At 38.0% G+C, this 25,638-nt stretch overlaps 1 protein-coding gene and 1 long non-coding RNA gene across 2 annotated transcripts in view; one reads left to right on the top strand and one right to left on the bottom strand.

Moving 5' to 3' along the window:
- LOC117075550 (zona pellucida sperm-binding protein 3 receptor-like) overlaps positions 1-23,856 on the bottom strand; it is a 39,570-nt gene extending 15,714 nt beyond the window's left edge. Inside the window, 4 exon segments of the mRNA XM_033197994.1 lie at positions 931-960; positions 8,475-8,654; positions 9,598-9,779; positions 23,562-23,856. Of these exon segments, the coding sequence (XP_033053885.1) occupies positions 931-960; positions 8,475-8,654; positions 9,598-9,779; positions 23,562-23,587 (418 nt within the window). The 5' untranslated portion in view covers positions 23,588-23,856.
- On the top strand, positions 21,652-24,274 carry LOC117075551. The gene is made up of 3 exons (XR_004434049.1): positions 21,652-21,734; positions 21,881-21,981; positions 23,286-24,274. It is a non-coding gene; the product is annotated as an uncharacterized LOC117075551 (long non-coding RNA).
- Positions 24,275-25,638: the final 1,364 nt, after the last annotated feature.

Here is a 25,638-nt window from a genome sequence, read left to right as displayed (position 1 = left end):
ACAAAAGTCCATCAGTAGGAATCATTAAATAAACTATGATAAGCTACGATACATGCGTTAGAAAACTATACAGCTGTAAACATACATATACACACAGACAGAGAGAATGAGGAAACACTTGGTGCATGAATGTCAAAGATCTCTAGTACATATTTGTCTTAGATGTTTCTGGTTGCTTTAACAAAATACCATAGACTGGATGGCTTAAACAACAGGAGTGTATTTCTCACAGTGCTGGAAGCTAGGAAGTCTGAGATCAGGGTACCAACATAGTTAGGTTCTGGTGAGGGCCCACTTCCTGGTTTGCAGATGGTTTGACTTTCTGCTGTGTCCTCACATGGCAGAGAAAGAGACAGAGAGAGAGAGAGAGAGAGAGAGCTCACGTCTTTTTATGAGGACACTAATCCCCACATGAGGACTCCGCTCCCAAGACCTAATCATCTCCCAAAGGCCCCATCTCCAAATACCATCACACTGGGGATTCAGATATGAATTTTAAGGGAATACCAAAAAAATTCAGTCCATAGCAATGTTGTAAGTGAAAAAAACAAAAGCAAGGTTCAAAACATTGTATGCAGTCAGATATCTTCTGTTATAATAAAGGGGGGGAAATGTTGATAAAAATACTTGTACTCACTTGTATTTATAGAAGTAAACACTAAAGGGATAAATCTGAAATTAATCAGTGTCATTTTCTGTCAGAGGGTAGAGAGAAATGGGATGAATGAGGGTGGGGTGGAAGTGAGAATTACTGATGTATGTCTTTTTTTGCCACTTTTATTTTTGAAACATATAAATGCATTAACTCCTTATAAAAATTAAATGAAAAGGAAATTATTGCTTCTAGGTTGCCTTATACTCACCCCTCTGAGCAGCTGAATTCTATGGTTGAACCAAGGAGAAGATCTTTCTTAACTTCCACTATCCCATTGATTAATTCTGGATTTCTGCATCGTTTCTCTAGGAGGAAAATTAAAATAATGACTCATGATTCCAATTACTCACAAAATAGAACATTAGGGAAAAAAAAGTCTGGTTCACTAACTTTAACTCCTGCTTCCAGATAGACCTAGAGATATTTTTCAATGCTTATTTCTTATTCTGACTCATTTTTTCTCTTTCTATGGAAAGAGGGCGCTTTATGGAGTGGGCCCTATTTCTCTTATCCTTTAGTACAGGGAGAAATATAGAGTAGATAGAAACCGGCCTGGATTGCTCCGGTAGGAACTCAAATCACGGAGGGAGGGCTTTAATCGTTGAACAAAGGAACCCATGATAGCTGCTGCACCATTAGGATGTCCTGATCCAACATCGAGGTCGTAAATCCTATTGTCGATATGGACTCTAAATAGGATTGAACTGTTATCCCTAGGGTAACTTGTTCCGTTGGTCAAGTTATTGGATAAATTGTGGGCATTGATTCGCTTTGGCTGGTGTAGCCTTAGCATAGATTGTTCGGAGGCTGAGTTATGCTCCAAGGTCACCCCAACCAAAATTTTTAATGCAGGTGTAGTAAGTTAAAGTCCACAGATTTGTATGGTTTAGATTGCATTAGTAAATTAAAGCTCCATAGGGCCTTCTTATCTTATTATCTTATGTCCGCCTCTTCACGGGCAGGTCAATTTCACTGGTTAAAAGTAAGAGACAGTTGAACCCTCGTGGTGTCATTCATGCAAGTCCCTATTTAAGGAACAAGTGATTATGCTACCTTTGCACGGTCAGGGTACCGCGGCCGTTAAACATGTGTCACTTGGCAGGCGGTGCCTCTAATACTGGTAATGCTAGAGGTGATGTTTTTGGTAAACAGGCGGGGTTAACTTTTTTTGACCTTTCCTTGGAAGCATGCCTGTGTTGGGTTAACAGTGTGAGTAGTATTAGTTTTGTTTGTGTTTGTAAATATTGGACTGTTAAGTATCGGTGAAATTTTTCAGTCTGATGTAGGCTTATGCAGTGGAGAAAATTTTCATGTTACTTACACTAACATTGTTGCTTCTATGAAATAATAGATTAATCCAATGTGATGTGAGGAGTTCAGTAGTATGTTTGGGATTTTTTAGGTGTTTGATGTTGAGCTTGAACACTTTCTTAATTGATGGCTGCTTTTGGGCCAACTATGGAAATTGGATTTTTTACTCTGTATACAAGGTTTTTTCCTAGTGTCTAAAGAGCTGTCCCTCTTTAGACTAACAGTTAAGTTTACAAGGGGATTAAGTGATTCTGTAGGTAAACTTAAGGTTGAACTAAGATTCTATCTTGGATAACCAGTTATCACCAGGTTTGGTAGGCTTGTCACCTCTAACCAGAAATCTTCCCACTATTTTGCCACATAGACGGGTGTGCTCTTTTAGCTGTTTTTGGGTAGCTCGTCTGGTTTCGAGGAACTTGGCTCTAGTTCTCTTTGTGAAGTTGTCTCTGGTTAATTCGTTATGCAGAAGGTATAGGGGTGTGTCCTTGCTGTTTTGTGCTTGGTTGGTCTTTTTTCATCTTTCCCTTATGGCACTGTGTCTATAGCGCCAGGATAAAATTTCTATCGCCTATACTTTTGTATGAGTGAATGGTCTAGTAGAAGTTATTTGGTATTAGTATTGATTGGGTTTGGGGCTAGCATTAGCTCAAGGCAATCAAATTATATTGAGGTCTTCAGGGTGTAAGCCAGATGCTTTATATTAAGCTATGCCTTGGTTTATCCAAGTGCACTTTCCAGTACACTTACCGTGTTATGACTAATCTCCTCTATATAGATATGAGGGGTGTTTAGTTAAGTTGATCCTTAAATATACTTGAGGAGGGTGACGGGCGGTGTGTGCGTGCTTTATGGCCTTATTCAATTAAGCACTCTGCTCTTAATTTACTGTTAAATCCTCCTTGGGCTCTTAGATTTCATAAGAGCTATCGTGGGGTTTTCTGGGGTAAAAAATGTAGCCCATTTCTTACCACCTCATAAGCTACACCTTGACCTAACGTTTTTGCCGGGGCACTTATGCTTAATTTATAACCTTTATTAGGGTTTGCTGAGGATGACGGTATATAGACTAGGGGAGAGGTGGTGAGGTGAATCGGAGTTTATCGATTATAGAACAGGCTCCTCTAGAGGGATGTGAAGCACCGCCAAGTCCTTTGAGTTTCAAGCTGTTGTTTGTAGTATTCTGGCGGGTAGTTTTGTTGTTCTAACTATTGAGTTTTAGGGCTAAGCATAGTGGGGTATCTAATCCCAGTTTGGATCGTAACTATTGTGTATTCAGAAGCTTTAAAGCCACTTTCGTAGTTTATTTTACATCAGCTGGTGTTTTTTACAACTTAGATGGAGTTTAGCTTTATTAAAATAGATCTAAAACACTCTTTACGCCGGTTTCTATTAGGTTGGGTTAATCGTATGGCTGCAGTGGCTGGCACAAAATTAACCAACCCTGGGTGTAGCACAGCTTAGTTAAACTTTCGTTTATTGCTAAAGGTTTGTCACTGCTGTTTCCCGTGGGGGTGTGGCTGAGCAAAGTGTTTTGAGCTCCGTTGTGCATGCTTGATACTTACTCCTTTTGATCGTGATGATTTAGAGGGTGTTTTCACTGGGGCAGGGATACTTGCATGTGTAATCTTGCTAAGAGTTAATAGAAAGGCCAGGACCAAACCTGTCTGTTTATGGGATGTATGAATCCGTCTAGGCATTTTCAGTGTCTTGCTTTAGGTTGATTAAGCTACATAAATGGGTTTTGTTAAATTTGGGGGGATTATATATGGTTGTGAGGTTCTGTCTTTGGGGACTGTGATAATGAGGGTGTGGGTCTGGTAGCCAATAGGTATGTAGGTGGGGTAAAATAGAGAGGGAGTTAAAGTTGAAAGTAGTAGGATGAGATGGAGATTGTGTTAGTTGAGGGCTAGCAGTTAAAATTGTGCATAGCTAAAAGATGAGAACGCAGGCTCTGGCTCGGTGAATTGAGGCTTTTGTTTTTGGGGTTTGGCAAAGGTATATTTATAGGAGAAAGGCCAGAGATGGGGGACGGAGGGTTTGAGAAAAAAAGTAAAAATTTATTGTGGTTTTATAGTTTAGGATGAATATACTAAACTAACCAACTATATTAAGATTGGTTATTGTTATGTCCAACAAGCATGAATTAAATAACACCTTATCGGTAGTTATGCGAGGCTGGAATATTGAACGTAGGTGTGATCAGTAATAGTATGTACTAGGAATCGAAGACAGATCCTGCGACATACGGTGTGGCGGGGTCAGCTTTCTTCGATGGGGTCGCGTGCACATCCGAGATAAAAGATACCAAATGCATGGAGAGCTCCCGTGACTGGTTAATAGGGTGACAGACCCGTGATCCATCGAGATGTCTTATTTAAGGGGAAAGTGTGGGCGATCTTAGTCTTATGGCCCTGAGATAAGAACCAGATGCCAGATACAGCTCACTATAGCTACCCCCACGTGTTGTGGGTCCGGAGCGAGGAGAGTAGCACTCTTGTGCAGGAGATTGATTTCACGGAGGATGGTGAACAAGAAACCACTAACTGAGGGGGGTATCCGTGGTGACGAGAATATATTTGACTTATATGTGCTATGTTCGATGAACGGTGTAATGTACTGTGTACGATAACTGAGTTTTGGTATTAGTTGGTATCCTTGGGGGAAAACTTGATCTTTGGTAGTTGATGTTATGTTCTACAGTTGGTTAAGTCATGAGGATTCTTGCTTGTAAGCATATTTACAAGGACAGTTTGTAAGTGTGCATAAATATGTACGAAGTACAGTTAAGCATTTGTAGTACTATGTAATATTCGTGTTGGCTAGCAGTAATGCACGAATTACATAGGAGGTTGTAAAATAAGTTAGTACTTAAGTCATACTTAAAACGTGCACCCCATAGAATACAGAGAGTAGTTTAAATTAGAATATTAGCTTTGGGTGCTGATGGTGAAGTTAAGTGCTTTCTCTCTGAGTTGTCCTGGGGAGAATTCTCCATATCCGGTTTACAAGACCGGCGTATTAGCTTGTATTACAAGGGCAGGTTCATTTGAGTAGATTGTTTTCGGTTAAGGAGACAAGTGGTATAAGGGTTGTGATAAAGTATATTAGGGATGCTATTTGTCCGATAATAATGAAGGGGTGGTTTACTGGTTGGCCTCCAATTCAAGTAAGGGTCAGTAGAATTGTGATTAGGAATCAATATAGGAATTGGCTGAGTAAGCAGAATGTTATGCTTTGTTGTTTGGATTTGTGAAGTATGGGGATAAATGCAAAGATGAGGATTGATAGTAGAAGTACTAATACACCTCCTAGTTTGTTAGGGATGGACGTAGAATTGCGTATGCAAATAGGAAGTATCATTCTGGTTTGATGTCGGGGGTGGTGTTTAGGTGATTAGCTGGAGTATAGTTGTCTGGGTCACTTAGTAGGCCGGGTGAAAATAGTACTAATATTATTAGGGCGAGGAGGAGGAGGATTAAGCCGAGGATATCTTTGATTGTATAATAAGGGTGAAAGGTAATTTTGTCAGAGAGGAAATCCCGGAGGGATTGTTGGATCCTGTTTCGTGAAGGAATAGTAGATGTAAGGTTGTAAGGGCTGTAATAATGAAGGGTAAGATAAAATGAAGGGTAAAGAATCGTGTGAGGGTGGGATTATCAATTGAATATCCGAATCAGACCCATTGGACAAGGTCAGTTCCAATGTATGGGATGGCTGACAGGAGGTTTGTGATTACTGTGGCACCTCAGAATGCTATTTGGCACCATGGGAGTATGTAGCCTATGACGGCTGTTGCTATAGTTATAAGTAGGAGTATAATGCCGATATTTCAGATTTCTGGGAGGAGGAATGAGCCGTAGTATAGGCCTCAACCGATATGTAGGAAGAGGCAGATAAAGAATATAGAGGCACTGTTAGCGTGGAGATAACGGAAGGTTCAGCCATAGTTTACCTCTCGGGTAATGTGTGCAACTGAGGAGAAGGCGGAGGAGCTGTCTGGCGAGTAGTATATTGCTAGGAATAAGCCTGTGATTATTTGTAGGATTAGACAGGTAGCAAGGAGTGAGCCGAAGTTTCATCATGCGGAAATATTGGACGGAGTGGGTAGGTCAACGAGGGAATTATTAATTATTTTTATAAGTGGGTTTGATTTGCGTGTTGTGGTCATTAGTGTTTTTATAGTTGAAATACAACGATGGTTTTTCATATCATTAGTCATGGTTAGAGTCCATGTGGAAGCAATGACACACACACACACACATATATATATATATGTGTGTGTGTGTGTGTATTTTTTTTTTTTTTTTTTTTTTTTGGAGATAGAGTCTCTCTCTGTTGCCCGGGCTGGAGTGCAGTGACCGGATCTCAGCTCACTGCAAGCTCCGAATGACATGTATTTTATTCTTGTCGAGTGTACTGTTGGTTATAGGGTTTGTAGGATTTTCTTCTAAGCCTTCTCCTATTTATGGGGGCTTGGCGTTAATTATTAGTGGTGTGGTTGGCTGTGTTATTATCCTGAATTATGGGGGGACTTATATGGGCTTAATAGTGTTTTTGATTTATTTGGGGGATATAATGGTTGTTTTTGGCTACACTAGGGCTATTGAAGAATATCCTGAGGCATGGGGTTCAGGGTTTGAGGTTTTAGGGAGTGTTTTAGTAGGGTTGGCGATGGAGTTGGGGTTGGTTTTATGAGTTTTAGATTTTGATGGGTTGGTGGTGGTAATTAATTTAATAATATAGGGTGTTGAGTGGTTTTTGAGGGAGAAGGGCCGGAGTTAATTCGGGAGGATTCTATTGGTGCAGGTGCTTTATATGACTATGGGTGCTGATTGGTAGTAGTTACTGGTTGAACACTGTTTGTTGGTGTATATATTGTAATTGAGATTGCTCGGGGTAATAGACTATGTGATTAAAAATAAGGTTAGGGTAAGGGGAATGAGGAAAGAGAGATAATAGGATTTGATCATATCCTTTTGAGTGGCGGCGAGGATTGAAATAGTAATATGGATATGTGAGATGGTTTTGGGTATAGATTTTTCTAATCAGACTGAATCTAGTAAGAGGAAGGCTAGGTTTTGACTTATAAGTAGGTTTTGGTAGGGAACTGTGCGGTGAATTGTAATGGGGTAGAATCTTAATATATTGGAGAATTTGAATGTGTGAAGTGGAATATTTATTTTAAGCTTATTGGTTATAAGAGTAAGGTCTAGGGCTACTAGGAATCCTAGAGCAGTTACATATAGGGCTGAGAGTTTTAGGTTGGGTGATATTGTTATTTGAGGGAGTGAAGTGGGAGAGATGCTGTTGGTGATGAGGAATCCTGCGAGTAGGCTGCCGGTTGTGAGGCGTTTGATTGGGTTTAGTAGGGTGGGAATGTTTTCGTTGATACTAATTAGGGTCGAGAAGCGGGGTTGTCCTGTTAGGGTGAGGAGCATGGTTCGAGTGCTGTAGGCGCTTGTTAGGGAGGTGGCGATCAGAGTGATAGATAGGGCTCAGGCGTTGGTATGTGACGTGTTTGCGGTTTCGATAATAAGGTCTTTGGAGTACAAGACTGTAAGAAAAGGCATGCCTGTGAGTGCCAGACTACTGATGGTTAGGGAAGTTGAGGTAAGGGGTATTATTTTAAATAATCCTCCTATTTTCCGATTGTCTTGTTCATTATTAAGGTTGTGGATGATAGATCCAGAGCATATAAATAATATGGCTTTAAAGAAGGCATGGGTGCAAATATGCAGGAATGCTAGGTGTGGTTGATTAATGCCGATAGTGACTATGCTTTGAGAAAAAAATAAATGTAAACGTATATCTCATTTTTCTGACACATTTTAAGAAGAGAAAAAAAAAACTTCACTTAGTTTCATTTGCTCAGTTAGACCACTGTGATAATACTAGATATGTTTATTGATCAGTTGTCCATAAAAATGTATGCTCTCGAAAATATATGACCTTCACCACAGGGAAACAGAAGGAAAAGAGAAGCAGATGCTATATATATATATATATTTTTTTTTTTTTTTTTTTTTGAGACGAAGTCTCGCTCTGTCACCCAAGCTGGAGTGCACTGGCCAGATCTCAGCTCACTGCAAGCTCCGCCTCCCGGGTTCACCCCATTCTCCTGCCTCAGCCTCCCGAGTAGCTGGGACTACAGGCGCCCGCCACCTCGCCCGGCTAGTTTTTTTTTTTGTATTTTTTAGTAGAGACGGGGTTTCACCGTGTTAGCCAGGATGGTCTCCATCTCCCGACCTTGTGATCCGCCCGCCTCGGCCTCCCAAAGTGCTGGGATTACAGGCTTGAGCCACCGCGCCAGACCAGATGCTATATTTTAACTGTTAGAAAAATATGCCCAAGTGTATTCCCAACTGACTCCTTCCAAATACTATAGGTGATGTTAATTTTGAACTCTTTTGATCAAAGATTTTCATATGAATTAAGTAATTCATTAAGTTCCTAAAAGAACTTTCTGGGAAAAAAAGTAAAGGTGAGAAAAATAAATGTTGATACTTACTTGTACAAAAGATACTATAGTTCCATGAGCCTTTGGCATCACAAATCAGTTGACTTGAATTGATTTTACCATACCCAGGGTGGCAGGTGTATTTCAGAGTAGTTCCAGTTTTGAATTCAGTATCATACAACGGATTTATTGGAGAAGCAAATGGTAACTTGGGTGGAGGACCACAGTCACCTGCACACACACAAAAAATGGCAAGGAACATCAACAGCTATATCTTGGGACACAATATCTCAGTATCCGAGTACTAAGCTTTCTAGAACAGAGACCATGATTTTCTCTTTCATCGTAACTCCTATTATGTCATTGTTCAATGAGTGCAGTAAGTGATCAATAATACACGCTTATTGAGTAATGATAATGAAAACGATAATGAGTAAAGGCAGAAAAATTTCATCCGTCTTTGACTGTATAAGTGCTAATTTATTAGAAAGTGAATGAATAGACTTGATTTTCATCATTCTATCAGATTGCCCACATCTGTCTGCTCAGAATATAGACAGCTATGCTATGCCATGTGATTCTACCTCCTGCCTTAGCAGAAACATATTTTCTACTAATAATAGCATTACACAAGATTAGTTGCCTCAGTCAAGGATGAGGAGGCATTTCATGTGTGTCCTTTTGGACCTTTTAGTTTAGAATAAATGGTCTGTTAAAAAACAAAAATATTTTTCAAAAGCATCACAAGGTGGAGAATCATTAAACCCTTGAAAAATAAAATCTTAATTCTACTTCCCTGGCAAGAATTAAACAAAGTACTGAGTGACCTTCCAAATGCCCCAGAAGAATTATACCAACCTCTCCTACATTCTAAATAACCACACAGGCAGTGAGAGTTCATGGCCAGGCTGGCAGATGATACGAATTTATTACAAGTCATGATTGCTTCAATGTTAAGTTATTCAGAGTTTCCTGGAGAGAAAAATTCTAAAAGGGAGCATCAGGAGCATCTATAAAACAAGATTTTCTTTTTTTAGTTTATAGTATGTTTCCCAAATTCCAGGTGGTCAAATATATCCCATAATGTTAAAGATCTCTTAGACACCTCTTAAAATAGGGTGTGTGATGAACTCAGTTGTAGACTGGTTGTCTGGCCTGTCTCTCCACTACTTACCAAGAACAGTAGCCAACAAAACAGTGACCAGCATCATTTGGAACAGAGTTGAATTGGAGACTTTCCACAGCCTAGAGAAGAGCAAAGCTGCCATTTCTCCTTTTCTATCGAAGGTGGAGCCCTCGAGGAGTGCAAGTGGAGCTTTCTGGGAGTGCATGATCTGGTGCCTCTTCAGTGTTTTTCTGCTGAAAGAACTCAACTTAATAAACAGTCCTTAAATTCTTACCTGTCATAAAGTACTATGAAGAATAAAATAGGAACTGTTTTCAAGGAGATTATAATCAAATGTAGAAGAAAAGGCATTAAATGTCTGTAATAAAAGATAGCTTGTATTTTCTGACAGGAACATATTCAGGAGACCAGTAAATTCCAGAGATCTGGGGTGGACTGTACAGAGGTAATAGATATTGCTGTGAAATTTGGAGTGTTAAATGTGGGATATTTTATGGCAATAGTAAAAATTGAGTAAAAGCACAGCATTGAGAAGGTAAAGGTTATTTCTTGAAAATAGTAATTAGTACTTCAGTTTGTTTAGAAGATAAGAAATTCCTGATAGGAGATGATAGTTAAAGATAGAGAGGCAGGTTAGAAGTGGGTTTGATCAGGTTTTCAATACCAAAATTGGGAGCTTGAAACTAGGAAATATATATACACTTTGTTTAAGTAACATGATTACTCTGTTTTTGAAAGACAATTATGGCAGATGTATACAACGGAGATTGAAAGAGGCAGAGAGAAGAGACAGGGAGATTGATTAAGAAGACTGTAGCAATTGGCCAAGTGAGCCAAGGAAATTATCTGAACAAGGAAATGGCAGAAGAGTTATAGAAGAAAGAGCAAGCTTAAGAAAAGCAAGAAAATGATGACAGAGGAAAAGAGTTGGAGATGTCTCTATCTATTAATCATTTATCTATCTATCCATCCATCTATATGATTTTCTTATGGCAATTATCAACAAAAACAAAAATCCATTGGGTCATTTAGAATTTTTTAAGTATGGTTTTTACCAACAACCACCAACAATAAGTAGTGTTACTGTTATGTTTCTTGGTTCCAGTCATTCATTAATCAGAGACTTCTTCAAAGCAAGATCTCTATGAAGTCATTCTTACCCCCAAATGAGAAAAACCCTCACATATCCTAAGTTTACTTCAGAAACAAGTCACTTAAGAAGTATTACCCAAAGTGATATATAAAATTAATTTTCAGTGAAATAAAGGATTTCACCTTTTGTTCTGAAACCGTAGGTAGGTTGAGATGGTTTCATATTACTATCTGTCCTTAATTATATGAATTGCCAACTCATGTCCATTTAACTCAATAGGCCAATGTTGTGGGGCATTTCCCCTATGTTTCCTTCTAGTAGTTTTGTAGTTTGGGGTTTCATAGGTAAGTCTCTAATCCGTTTTGAGTTGATTTTGTGTATGCGAGAGGTAGGGATCTAGTCTCATTCTTCTGTATGCGAATATCCAATTTTCCCAGCACCATTTATTGAAGACTGTCTTTTCTCCAATATGTATTCTCATCTGTGTCAAAAACCAATTGGCTTTTGGTGAGTAAGTTTATTTCCAGGTTCTCTCTTCCATTCCATTGGTCCATTTGTATATGAAGATTTTCCCCATTCAGTATGATGTTAGCTATGAGTGTTTTATATATGGCCTTTATTGTCTTGAGGTGCACATCTTCTATACTAATTTGTTGAGAGTTTTTGTCATGAAGGAATGTGAAATTTTGTCACATTCTTTTTCTGCACCTATTGAAATGATTATATCATATTTCTCTTTCTTTCTTTCTGTTAATGTAGTGTGGACACATTTATTAACCTGAGTCTGATAAACCGTCCGTGGATCCCTGGGCTGAATTCCACTCATTATAATGAATCATCTTTTTAATGTGCTCTTGGATTTGGTTTGCTGGTATCTTGTTATGAATCTTTGCATCAATGCTCATCAGGGATGTCAGCTTATAGTTTTCTTTTTTCATTGTGTATTTGTCTAGTTTTAGAATCAAAGTAATGCTAGCCTTGCAAAATGAGTTTGTAAGTATTCCCTCCTCTTCAATTTTTCTGGAACAGTTTGAGAGGAATTGGTATTAGTTCTTTATTAAATGTTTGGTAGAGTTCAGCAAAGAAGACATAAGGTCCTAGGCTTTTATTTGATGGAAAACTTTGGATTGCTGATTCAATTTTCTCTTCAATTCAACTTTTGATTGGTCTTTCAGATGTTCTATTTCTTCATAACTTGATCTTGGTAGGTTGTATGCATCCAGGAATTTATCCATTTCTTCTATCTTATCAAATTTGTTGGCATATAGTTGTTTATAATAGTGTCTTATAATACTTTCTATTTCTGTGGTATTAGTAGTAATGTCTCCTTAAAATAAAAAATCTCTGTTTTATTTATTTTAGTATTCTCTCTTTTTTTCTTAGTCTAGCTAAATGTTTGTCATTTTTGTTTATATTTTCAAAAACCCAACTTCTTTTTATTGTTTTTTTTTTTTTTTTTTGAGATGGAGTCTCACTCTGTCACCCAGGCTAGAGTGCAGTGGTGCGATCTCAGATCACGGCAAGCTCTGCCTCCTGGGTTCACGCCATTCTCCTGCCTCAGCCTCCCTAGTAGCTGAGACTACAGGTGCCCACCACCACACCCAGCTACTTTTTTGTATTTTTAGTAGAGACAGGGTTCCACCGTGTTAGCCAGAATGGTCTCGATCTCCTGACCTCCTGATCTGCATGACTCAGCCTCCCTAAGTGCTGGGATCACAGGCATGAGCCACTGTGCCCAGCCTCTTTTTAATTTTTTTCATATCTTTTTCATTTATTTCTGCTCTGAACTTTATTATTTTCTTCCTTATACCAATTTTAGGTTTAGTTAGGTCTTGTTCGTCTAGTTCCTTGGGGTGATTATTAGAAATTTCTTTTCTTTTTTATGTAGGTATTTATTACTATAAACTTCCCAGTTAGAACTCATTTTGCTGTGTCCTATAGGTTTGGGTATAATGTGTGGTCATTCTCATTTGTCTCAAAAATTCTTTTAGTTTTCGTTTTAATTTCCTTTTGACCAATTGGTCGTTTAGGGACATGTTGTTTAACTTTCATATATCTGTAAAGTTTCCAAAGTTTTCCTTGTTGTTAATTTCAAGTTTCACATTATTGTGATCAGAAAAGTTATTTGATATGATTTCTACCTTCCTAAATTTTTCAAGACTTGTTCTGTGGCCTAACATCTGATCTATCCTGGAGAGTGCTCCATGTGCAGTTGAAAATGTGTATTCTGTAGATGTTGTGTGGAATATTCTGTAAAGATCAGTTAGACCCATTTGGTCTATGGGGCACTTTAAGCGTGATGTTTCTGAGTTGATTTTTTTTTTCTAAATAATGTGTCCATTGCTGAAAGTGAGATGTTGATGTTCCCTAGTATTATTGTATTGTAGTCCGTCTCTCTTTAGGTCTAACAATATTTGCTTTATATATATGGGTGCTCTAGGATTGGGCGCATATGTATTTGTAATTATTATTTATTCTTGTTAATTGATCTTTTTATCATTATATAATGACTTTTTACAGTGTTTTTTGTTTTTTGTTTTTTGTTTTTTTTTAGCTTCAAGTCTATCATATATAAGCATGGCTACTCCTGTTTGCTTTAGGTTTTTGTTTGCTTGGAATATTTTTTTCCATCCCTTCAATTTCAGTCTATATTTGACTTTACCAAGAAATGAGTCTCTTATAGGTAGCACATCATTGTAGTTTTATTCATTTAGCCACTATGTATCTTTCAATTTAAAAAATTAACTTATTTACATTCAAGGTTACTTTTGATAGGTAAGGACTGACTCTTGCCATTTTATTAATTGCTTTGGTTGTTATATAGATTTTCTGTTTCTTTCTTAATTTTTTGTTGCTTCCTCTCTGTTAGTAGTTTTCTGTGGTGTTTAACTTTGTTCCTTTTTTCTTATCTGTGTGTCTGCTGTAATTTCTTTATTTGTAGTTCACCATGCAGCAAATATACAGTCCCAAAGTTGTATTGACTATTTTTAGCTAAATATCAACTTAACTTTGGTCACATAAAAATACTCTAGACTTTTTCTGCTTTTCTCCCAATTTATATTTTTCTTGCCCTAATTTACTTCTTTATCTATTCTGTGTTCCTTAGCCACTAATTGTAGCTGTTGTCATTTTGACTATTTTGACTTTAAACATTTATACTAGAGGATTGAGAGATTTACATAGCACCATAACATCACTGGAGTATTCTAAGTGTGATTTGTAAATTTACCTCTACTCATGAGTTTAATGCTTTCATGAAAACACATGTAGACTTTCTTCGTTCTTTTTTACTATTATTTCTTTATTTTCCCCTTGACAGGATTATTTCAAAAGATTTAAATTGTATTTTACTTGTCATATAGCTTTTAAGCAGCATAGCCAGGATATAAACCTTGATTTTGGAAATTTGTCTATGAAAGTTGAATACATACATTATACAACCAGCATGTACTGCACACCAAAAGACATGTGTTGGAATATTCATAGTTATGTAATAGCCAAAGAACTAAAACCATCTAAATTGTATCCTTAATAAAGTGGATAAATAAATTATAATACAGCCATAGAATGGTATAATACATAGCAATGAAAATGAATAAATGACAACTAGACTCAACATAAATAAACCTCAGAAATGTAAGCAAAAGAAATCAGACAAAATATAATACATACTTCATGCTCTCATATATAAAAAGAAGTAACAAATACTCAGCTAGAGTATTTAGGGATGCATGCTTATTTTATAAAACTATAAATAACAGAAAAAAGATGATTGCTACAAATCAAAAGAATAATGGCATTAGAAAAGGAGGAATAGGGCAAGATGAGGTGAGACATGAGGAAACAGGTTCTCTAAGAAGAAGTGGTGACAGACTGAGAGGACTGGCATGTTAAGTAAAATCTTTCTGGATTAAATTAGGGATGTGTCTTGGAGGAAGATAGAAACTGAGTAGCTGGATAAAATAGGAAATACTGTACAGTATTGGACCATAGTTTTCTACATGCTGGATCATAACATGTCTATTCATACTGTTTTCGTGTTCAAACACTGTGGAAAGATTTGGATTCAGAAGTGGGACTTGATTAAAACTAAGCACATACCTATTATCAGACCCTCTCACAGTTTCACAATTGAGAAGTGAGGGTAGTTAAACATTTGCTGATAACATTTTTCAGTATTTTCTTTTCAACTAAAAAACAAACTTGGGAAGTAGGGGTAAGAATCCCCAGTCTGCTTTGATTCTCATTTTGTCCCTGTTCCATCTTCTGGTGCTTCCTCCTCATAGAACTAACTCTGGAAAATCCTTGAGGATTTGCTTTTAACTATTGATTTTCTGTTTTTAAATAAGTCCATTGGGAGCACTAAATGTCCATAAAGAGTCTTATACTTTTTGGTTGTAAAGTCTTTTGTTTTTGTTTTGTTTTTTGTTTTTTTGGAGAGACAGAGTCTGGCTCTGTTGCCCAGGCCGGAGTGCAGTGGTGATCTCAACTCACTGCAAGCTCCGCCTCCCAGGTTCAAGTGATTCTCCTGCCTCAGCCTCCCGAGTAGCTGGGACTACAGCTGCATGCCACCATGCCCGGCTAATTTTCTGTATTTTAGTAGAGACAGGATTTCTCTGTGTTGCCCAGGCTAGTCTTGAACTTCTGAGCTCAGGCAATCCATCTGCCTCAGCCTCCCAATGGACATAATGTTTATAAGCATTAGAGTGAGGGTGGAAATAATTAAATGGGACAATATTTAATCTGAATACAATTTTTAAAATCTTCAATATATCAAACACTATTAAGTAAATGAAACGATAATAAAATGTTAAGGCCAGTTACAGTGGCTCATGCCTGTAATGAGCCACTTTGGGAAGCCCAGGAGGGTGAATCACGTGAGCCCAGGAGTTCGAGACCAGCCTGGGCAACACAGGGAGACCCTGACCCTGTCTCTCCAAAATTGAAAATAAAAAATATTAGCTGGGCATGGTTGTGCATGCCTGTGGTCTCAGCTACTCAGAAGGCTAAGACAGGAAGATCCCTTGGGCCCAGGAGGTCGTGGCTGCATGATAACACCACCACACTCCAGCCTGGAAGACAGAGCAAGACCCTGTCTCAAAATAAATAAATAAATAAATAAATAAAGCAGATATAACAATTAAAATTTCATGTCTTAAACATAAAATCCTTCTTTACAAATCATTCAAAAATAAAATTGTCAGGCCAGGCGCGGTGGCTAAAGCCTGTAATCCCAGCACTTTGGGTGGCCGAGACGGGCGGATCACGAGGTCAGGAGATCGAGACCATCCTGGCTAACATGGTGAAACCCCGTCTCTACTCAAAAGAATACAAAAAACTAGCCGGGCGAGGTGGCGGGCACCTGTAGTCCCAGCTACTCGGGAGGCTGAGGCAGGAGAATGGTGTAAACCCGGAGGCGGAGCTTGCAGTGAGCTGAGATCCGGTCACTGCACTCCAGGCTGGGCGACAGAGCGGTACTCCGTCTCAAAATAAAATAAAATAAAATAAATAAATAAATAAAAATTGTCAAATAAACACATGAAGAAAGAACACAAACAAGTAAATCAGTAAAGAAGAAATACAAATATCCATGCAGAGTGGCTTATTGAGGAGTTTTCACAGGAACATTGTCTGTAAAAGAAGAATGAGAGGGAAGACAGAAAAGCAAAACTTTGAAGCAGTTGCATCAGAGACTTCAGAGCATCCTCTAAAGCTGGACTGGCCCTTCAAAGGTGTACAGGATTAAGTAAAGCTGGGCTTTTGTACCACTGCATCAACCAATCAATAAATGTGGGCTGTTCCAGAGAAAGATTGCCACCTTGAGTGAGGCAGCTCCCCAAAACATCCATGCTTGCTAAAATGCAGATTCCCAATCCCCTAATCAAATATATCTAATGAGGCTTCAATGTCTGAATTATTTTTTAAATGCCTCAAGTGATTCTCATCTGCAGCAAATGCAGGAATCACTAATCTAACAGAGACGAAATCCATTCATTTTTCTATATATTCCAGGTTCTATCTTTGATTCAAAACAGAGCTTTAGTAGCTGTACCTGGATATCAGTAGCTTGCTTAACTTCTTGTAAAAGTATCAGTCTTAATTTACGTTTTAATAGATCAACTCAATTCTCATAAAAGGCTAGTATATTTGGCTATTTGAAAAACTTTGCAATTGTCCATGTTAATGGCATTGTCCTAACTATGTTATTCACTGTTTCTTATTAAATAGCCCATGAGATAAATGTTAATTTTCTATTTTGTTTTTCTATTTTAATTAGTGAAAATAAGTTCCTCTTTCAAAACTCTTTCTTTTTATCAACTACTAGGAAATACATAATCATTTTTCCTTGACTGAAAATAAACTCAACAAAATTACTTATAAGTCTAAATTTTAGTGAAATTGCTGCTACTCTTCCAGTACTTCCTCCTCCACAGGTGGCACTGTAAGCAATCCTTGAGTGGTTTGACTTTGCATTTTTATTTTATCATCATTAAGTTATACGTGTCGTGCCAGTTATCAATGCATTTCCTCTCCGATGCAAACTCACCATTTACTACAGCTCTGTGATAATGGATGAAATTCCCTTAAGTATTAATCCTTTACAGCGAGAAAGATGTTTAATATTCTCATTAGAGGATGCTCGAGGGACGTTGCAGGAAGCAAAGATTCTCCTGCTGTTTCCTGCTGCTACATGATGGGTTAGTAAGATATACGTGGGTGGTCTGCCCCAGGCCCTCTTCCCAGAATGCACTATCCCCTGGCAATCTTGTGGTCCTGGACCAGACTGGCTCTCGCCTTCCCGTGGTTCTTCTGACGGATACTTCTCCAAGACTCTTAACCACAACAGCACATCTACTCCCTCTTCATGCCTGCACACCTGGCCACCCACTTGCTTGTGTGCTTTCTCTGCCTTGAAGGCTTGCTACCGGGGTCACTTTTCCTTCTGCACACCTGCCCATCTGGCCACTATCTGTGGGCCCCCTCACAGATAGCTCGTGTTCCAGGGACCCTAGCCCTATCTGCAGGCCTATGCATGTAGCCACCAGGTGGAGCACACCTATAGTCTGCCTCTATTCTAGATATTTGGTTTCTACTTGCCCAATGACCGCAGACCAGCTTTTGTCCAGGCAACTAGTGAACTTCTCTGGCATCCAGTGGATTGCAACAATACCTTTTTAATGAAGTCTAAACCCCAGCCTCGGGAAAGGGCACCTCATTGCAGTTTGTCTCCCTGAGTGCCTTGCCTCAGCCCTAGAATACCATAGAGAGTTTTCTTAAATTTTATAATTAGCTTTTTTATCAGAGTTTAGTAATTCTATGTATTAAATTTCCTCTATTTAAATCACTGTATGGTTTCTGTCTCCTGATTGGACCCAGGCTGACACTCAGACATTTTGGGATAATCTAAAACTTGTAATAAGCTTCTACTTGGTATTGAAATAAATAGATGGCATAAAAGTTTCTGAGGGAAAATAATTTTGTGGAAATAATTTTAAATTACATAATCTATTCAATGTATTTACATTTTGAATAAAGAGTATTATTTTTTAAATAAAGGAGAATTCACTATATCCCTAAATATGCAAATAGACTTGGTATCAGAAGGTCACTTATTGGGTAAAATTGGCAGAAACAGTACTAAGAAGGGTTGTTCCTGAATTCAGAGAAATATTAGAAAATAGCATCCCTCTTTTTTAGTGCCCATAAATATAAAATGGTAATGTAATCAAAATAGTTTCTCTTTAGTTATAACTTTTTTAGGGCAGAGCCTCTAGCTTACCAATTGCTTTCTCCCCACAGTTATTAAACCTGGACTAGAAAGAATTCACTTCATTTTAATTTATTTTCTTGTGGTCAAAGAAGGATATTTGGCAGCAGGGGTTTCATAGTTTACTTTTCTCAGGCTCAACTAAACTTTAGCATGAGATTCACGTCCCAAATAATCTATACATGTTTTATTCCTGGTATAACTATTCAGCACCACTGTGAGTGAACTTCTGAAGGAAATAGATGAACTAGTTAGTCACAGTGTAAAGAAAAACATTTAACTTAAAGCAAGCAGACAAATGCAACTGCTGTGCCTTTTAGGGACAGGAGCAATCATTTCAGGAAAGTTCTCTCAATGTTGATAGTGCAAAAGTATTGTGGTGATGGAAATAGCCTGAGGAATAGAGGGAGAAACAGAATTTTTAAAAGTACAGAAAAACAAGAAATGGGGAAAGGATTCCCTATTTAATAAATGGTGCTGGGAAAATTGGCTAGCCATAAGTAGAAAGCTGAAACTGGATCCTTTCCTTACTCCTTATACGAAAATTAATTCAAGATGGATTAGAGACTTAAATGTTAGACCTAATACCATAAAAACCCTAGAAGAAAACCTAGGTAATAGCATTTGGGACACAGGCATGGGCAAGGACTTCATGTCTAAAACACCAAAAGCAACAGCAACAAAAGCCAAAATTGACAAATGGGATCTAATTAAACTAAAGAGCTTCTGCACAGCAAAAGAAACTACTATCAGAGTGAACAGGCAACCTACAGAATGGGAGAAAATTTTTGCAATCTACTCATCTGACAAAGGGCTAATATCCAGAACCTACAAAGAACTCAAACAAATTTACAAGAAAAAAACAAACAACCCCATCAAAAAGTGGGCAAAGGATATGAACAGACATTTCTCAAAAGAAGACATTCATACAGCCAACAGACACATGAAAAAATGCTCGTCATCGCTGGCCATCAGAGAAATGCAAATCAAAACCACAATGAGATACCATCTCACACCAGTTAGAATGGCAATCATTAAAAAGTCAGGAACAACAGGTGCTGGAGAGGATGTGGAGAAATGGGAACACTTTTACACTGTTGGTGGGATTGTAAACTAGTTCAACCATTATGGAAAAGAGTATAGCAATTCCTCAAGGATCTAGAACTAGATGTACCATATGACCCAGCCATCCCACTACTGGGTATATACCCAAAGGATTACAAATCATGCTGCTATAAAGACACATGCACACGTATGTTCATTGCGGCACTATTCACAACAGCAAAGACTTGGAATCAACCCAAATGTCCATCAGTGACAGACTGCATTAAGAAAATGGGGCACATATACACCATGGAATACTATGCAGCCATAAAAAAAGATGGGTTTGTGTCCTTTGTAGGGACATGGATGCAGCTGGAAACCATCATTCTCAGCAAACTATCGCAAGAACAGAAAACCAAACACCACGTCTTCTCACTCATAGGTGGGAACTGAACAATGAGATCACTTGGACTCGGGAAGGGGAACATCACACACCGGGGCCTATTATGGGGAGGGGGGAGCGGGGAGAGATTGCATTGGGAGTTATACCTGATGTAAATGACGAGTTGATGGGTGCTGATGAGTTGATGGGTGCAGCACACCAACATGGCACATGTATACATATGTAACAAACCTGCACATTATGCACATGTACCCTAGAACTTAAAGTATAAAAAAAAAGTACAGAAGCAGTAATTGCCTCATCTTGCATGGGAGAAATTTAAATTGTAAATTCAAGTTGTAAATAGGTAAAAAAACAGAAGTTCCTTCTCTGGAGCAACTGGGCAGCAACAGAGAAGACACCTATAAACATCAGTATTTGGGTATTCATTGCCCTATACTTGTCATTAGATAGGACAACCAAAAACTCAGTGGCTCAGAGCAGATAAAACTTTATTTTTCTTTCAAAAACAGTTCATAGGCAAAATCCCATTCAGGATGGAAGCCAGTACTGCTCCACATGGTCAACTAGGGACTAGGGCCTTTTCTCCTTGTTGCTTTAATATCCCCTAGGATGCTGTCCTTCTCAACAAGGCAGAAGCTAGCTCTCAGGCACCCTATCAGCATTTCAGCCCTCAAGAGTATGAAAGAGGAAGGGGAGAGAAAGAAGTTTCCTTTTTAAGAAGGTGACAGGCAAGTTGCATTTATTGGGAGGTTGCTCCAAGGGAGGGACTAGTTGAGCAACCCTGTGCCCTGCTGATACTTAAAATGGTAGAAGTGGTTCTATTACTTAAAGTAAAAATAGAGGTTAACACAGGCAAACAATTACACTCTCTGTTATAGCCACAAGCTAATTTAAAATGCCTCACTGTCCCATCATGCTGCAAGTTAGCCTGCTGCCAGTAAAATTTGTTCACATACACAGAACTTTAAATGAGATTATTTAGGCCTTGCTCTTAAAGAACAACTGCTGACCAATGATCATTAACAGAGGTTTGCAGGGAGCAAAATCATACTTCCCTATTCCAAAATAGCTCCACAGAGACAATAATGAATCTAGATGGAAAGAACAGGATTGCTATTTTTAAAAAAACAGAAAACAATTTTTAAAAATTCTTTGGAAAATGTTAGAAAGTGTTCTTAAAAGAAATTGAAAAAGTCAGCAAAAAAACAATGAAATCAAGGAAATCTCCAAAAAAGTGTTTGGAGAATCGAAGGTAAGAATGAAGACAGAATATAACTAAATTCAATAATTAACAAGGAGATCCAATACCAAATGATTTTGGTTTCCATGAAAAGAGACAACAGTGAAGAAATGTTACTGAAAACATTTTATAAGAAAATTTCTCAGAATAAAAGAATATGAGTTTACAGAGTGAAAGAGCCCATCAAGAATTAGCATAATAAATGAAAATAAATCATACAGTAAAGTATACCAACGTGGTATTGTAGAACACCATGAGTAAAGATTGTATCCTAAAAGCTTCCAGAGTTGAGGAAAAATCAAGTCATAAATCAGGATGTCTTCCGACTTCTCAATAGCTGTATGGAATATATTAAAACAGTAGATAAATTCCTTTAAAATGAGAGGAAAAATAACACTTTACCCAGCCTGCTATGCCCAGCCAAACTATCAATCAAGTGTGAAAATAGTTTCAATCAAGTGTGAAAATAGTATCAATCAAGTGTGAAAATAGACGGTTTTAAGAATACAGGAGTTCACTCAATAGTTTACTTTCTATACATCATTTCTTAGGCAGTTCCTGGAGGATGTGCTCCAACAAAATGAGGAAATAAGAAAGAGAATATGAGTCAACCAAGTAAAGACAGGGCAGGAAAGTGAGTCTACAGATTTGAGAGCATCCATTGCTTGTTGTAGTGGGTAGCAGCCCCTGTCAATGTCCTGTCAGTATCACGAGGGCCCTGCCACTTTAGCACACTCTGAACAACTTCCAACTGCCTTTTATCTGTTTCCTTTTACACAGGCTTTTTCCACAACCATCGAAGGTTACTCTGATTTGCAATTAGCAGGATAAACTGAAGATAACACCTTACAGAAGCAGACCTCAATTAACAACTGATGGAAGTATGTATAAATATCCCAGCTCCCTACCCTTAGCTATGATTACTCTGAGGTACGAGTTCACCATCTTTACCAGTTCCCTTGGGATGAGACTTCAGTCATCCTAACTAGCTTGCTAACATATCCTTTTTGGTTGCCTTTGTTTTCATATCTCACTGCCTTTCTCTCCTGGTGTTTCCTGCACCTCCTAAACAAATTACCTACGCTTTAATTCTTGTTTCAAGGTCTGTTTCTAGGGCTTTGGGAGAAAGGTACATGAGAATAAGAAAGGAATTGATAAAGCATATGATATCTCAAGATTTGGAACACATTTGGTAGACTGAAAAATCTCTTGCAGCATTTTGGAGAAAATGTAAATAGAAACATAGAAAACAAAACAAGCAAGCAAACAGACATTACTGGAAAAGGACATTATAGACAGCATGTTAAAACAAAAGAAAGGAAACATGCTCACAAAATGCTATTTGGTGTACTGCAGAGTCATAACCTGTAAAAGTTATTATTGATGTAACCAAAATTATTCAATAATTATATTGAAAGAAAAAGGAAAAGCAGGTGGTATATTAGAAGATGATTAAATATCTGTAATCAATAGCAGCTAAAATGAATAATTTAAGAAAAACAGAAAAAACATATTATCTTAAAATATGAAGGTAAATATCAGAAAAAAATGTTGCAAGATATGACAGTGGTTCTCTGGGAGTAGGGAAAGGGAATTGTGTGCACCAGATAATATGCTAATTTGTTAAACATGAATATATCTTCATTTTAAAAATAAATAAAGTTGATAGGTCAAGAAATAGATGCATTTCTAACATGGTTTATAATTTATAGAATTATGCACAAAGTTAAAATCTTAAATGTGAAATTTAAATTTAAAATGGAAAGAGAAAAATGGATAATATAATGGAAGTAAGCTCTCTATACTTACCTTTATTGTTTTAATATTTGTTAGAATATATATATGTATTTATTTTAAATAATTTTTAAAGGGATTTAAATGAAAGGATAGATTAAAGAATAGAAGGATAATTTAAACCTGTGTGAAAATAAGTCAACACTACTCCTTTATATTAGTAAAGAATGGTAAGAAAGGAAAAATAAAGGGCAAAGGGCTAGTATTTAAAAACCTCAACTGTTTCTTCTATACTCTTAAAGACTGAGACTTGGGGTGGATAACTCTTGTTTAAGCACGTTAATAACATGAAAATATAAGCATACATAATTACCCATCTTATCCACTCATAAAATGGTGTGGAAGGTGACTTTCTGGAGAGTGGAAATTTTAATTTTATTTATGAAATTAGTTCATTTATAGTTGGTGGAAAAGAAGATCCTCAGTACCACTCCTCCCCACAAAAGTACTACTTGCAACTATTCAAAGACAAGAACACCATCTTGAATTCACCAGAATCTGAGAGAGAAGAGGAGAAAGCTCCTACAACAAAACCACAACTGGTAAAATGGCCATTTTAGACTGTGCCACCCTCTCCCCTAAGCTGGCATAACCACCACTCACGGAGGACTTCCCTGGACCCACAGTTTCCAAGGTGGGAGGAGGGAACTGGAAGTGGACATTCTACCTTCCCACTGGTCTGGGAATTTTCATGGGAAGCCCACTGCAGTCCTGTCCCACAGGAAGCACTGGGAATGCCAGGAGGGCTGAACCACCTGGGGTGAATTGAAGACAAGTGGGGGGAAGGGGTGCTTATCACAGGAACTAGCATGTGGATCTTGGTGGCTACTCTGCATATAAATCAGCTGGGCATCACACGAAGGAGACTGGACAGTGCCATAGTGCTTCATGGGATACAATCCATGGCAAAGCCTGAGTCCCTGGTCAGATTTCCCACACAGCCCAGATGCTTACATGGAACTTTCCCCTGACCTGGAAGCAACTGAAAAGTCAGTGATGAAATTCTGGTGCTCTCTTAAGTCTTCCCCAGACTTGGAAACCACAGCAGGTCTGTGTTTAAGTTCCTGTGCAAGCTGTAAGTTCTGGTACTCACAATAAGTCTTCCCCAGACTGGCAAACAATGAAAGGGTAGTGATTTAGTTCCAGGGAAGTGTTTAAGTTCTGGTACTCAATATAAATCCTTCCCAGAATGGGAAGCAACTACAGGCCAGCAAATAAAGTTCTAATGTTAAGTAATAAAAGTCTAACACCACCAAAGAACACCTGCAAAAGTTGGAAGAGGTGGCCATTTCTTCGAATGCACAGGCATCAATGTAAAGACACAGGATTGAAAAAAAATCAGGGAAAAAAACCAACAAAGCTCTGGCAATAGACCCTGAAGAATTAAAGATCTGTGAACTGTCTGACAAATAATTAATAATAACCCTCTTTTAAAAGTTCAGGGAATCACAAAAAAAGAATAGAAAATTAAATAAAATTTATAAAACAATCCAGAAACAAAATAAGAAATCTGACAAAGAAATAAGAACAATTTTTATTTGATGTCTGTTTTTTAGAGATGGGGGTCTCACTTTTTCATCCAACTTGGAGGGCAGTAGTATGATCATAGCTCAATGCCATCTCGAATTTCTGGTCTCAAGTGATCCTTCAGCCTCAGTCTCCCAAGTGACTGCTACAGGCAAATGCCAGAATGCCTGGCTAATTCTTAAATTTTTTGTGGAGACAGGGTCTCCCTATATTGCTCAGGCTGGTCTCAAACACCTGAGCTTAAGTGAGCCTCTCCCTTTGGCCTCTCAAAGCACTGGGATTACAGGCATGAGCCAACATGCCCAGCCTAGGAACAACTTTTAAAAACCAAATCGAAATTCTAGAAATAAATAATGCAATAACTGAACTGAAAAACTCAACAGAAAACTTCAGCAGCAGACCTGATCAAACAAAGGAAAGACTCAGCAAGCCTGGGCCCTAACACAGTGCCTTATGCCTATAATCCCAGCACTTTGGGAGGCCAAGGTAAGAGTATTGCTTGAGACCAGGAGTTTGAGACCAGCCTGGGCAACATAATAAGACTCCTTGTCTCTTAAAAAAAGCCAGGCATTGTAGTGCATGCCTGTAGTCCTAGCTCCTCAGGAGGCTGAGATGGGAGAGTCATTTAAGCTCTGGGGTTCAAGGTTACTGTGACCTATGGTTGCACCACTGCACTCTAGCCTGAGTGACAGAAAAAAAAAAGATTCAGCAAGCTCAAAGACAAAACACCCCACTTTCAGCAATAAACAGATAATCCAGACAGTAAATCAACAAACAAACTTTGGAGTTAAACTACACACTATACCAAATGGAACAAATTGATATTTACACAAATGTCATCTAACAGCTGCAGAAACACATTTTCTCATTACCACATGAAATATTCTCCAGGATACACTGTATGTTAGGCCATAACATACACAAGTCACAACAAATTTTTAGAAATCAAAATTATACCAAGTACCTAAAAACAAAAAAGGCCATAAGTCACAAACCCATAGCTAATACCATACTGAATAGGGAAAAGTTGAAAGCCTTTCTTCTAAGATCTAGAACAAAACAAAGATGCCAAGTTTCACCACTTCTATTCAACATAGTACTGGAAATCCTAGTCTAAGCAATTAGACAAGCAAAAGGGGAAGAAAAAACTTTCAGATTGGAAAGGAAGAAGTCAAAATGTCCCTGTTTGTAGATGATATTATCTTATATTTAGAAAA

The sequence above is a fragment of the Trachypithecus francoisi genome, unplaced genomic scaffold, assembly GCF_009764315.1.
Source record: "Trachypithecus francoisi isolate TF-2019V2 unplaced genomic scaffold, Tfra_2.0 Lachesis_group5, whole genome shotgun sequence".
Taxonomy (NCBI): Eukaryota; Metazoa; Chordata; class Mammalia; order Primates; family Cercopithecidae; genus Trachypithecus; species Trachypithecus francoisi.
Note: the sequence above shows the minus strand (reverse complement) of the source record. Positions and strands in the feature narration are given on the sequence as shown.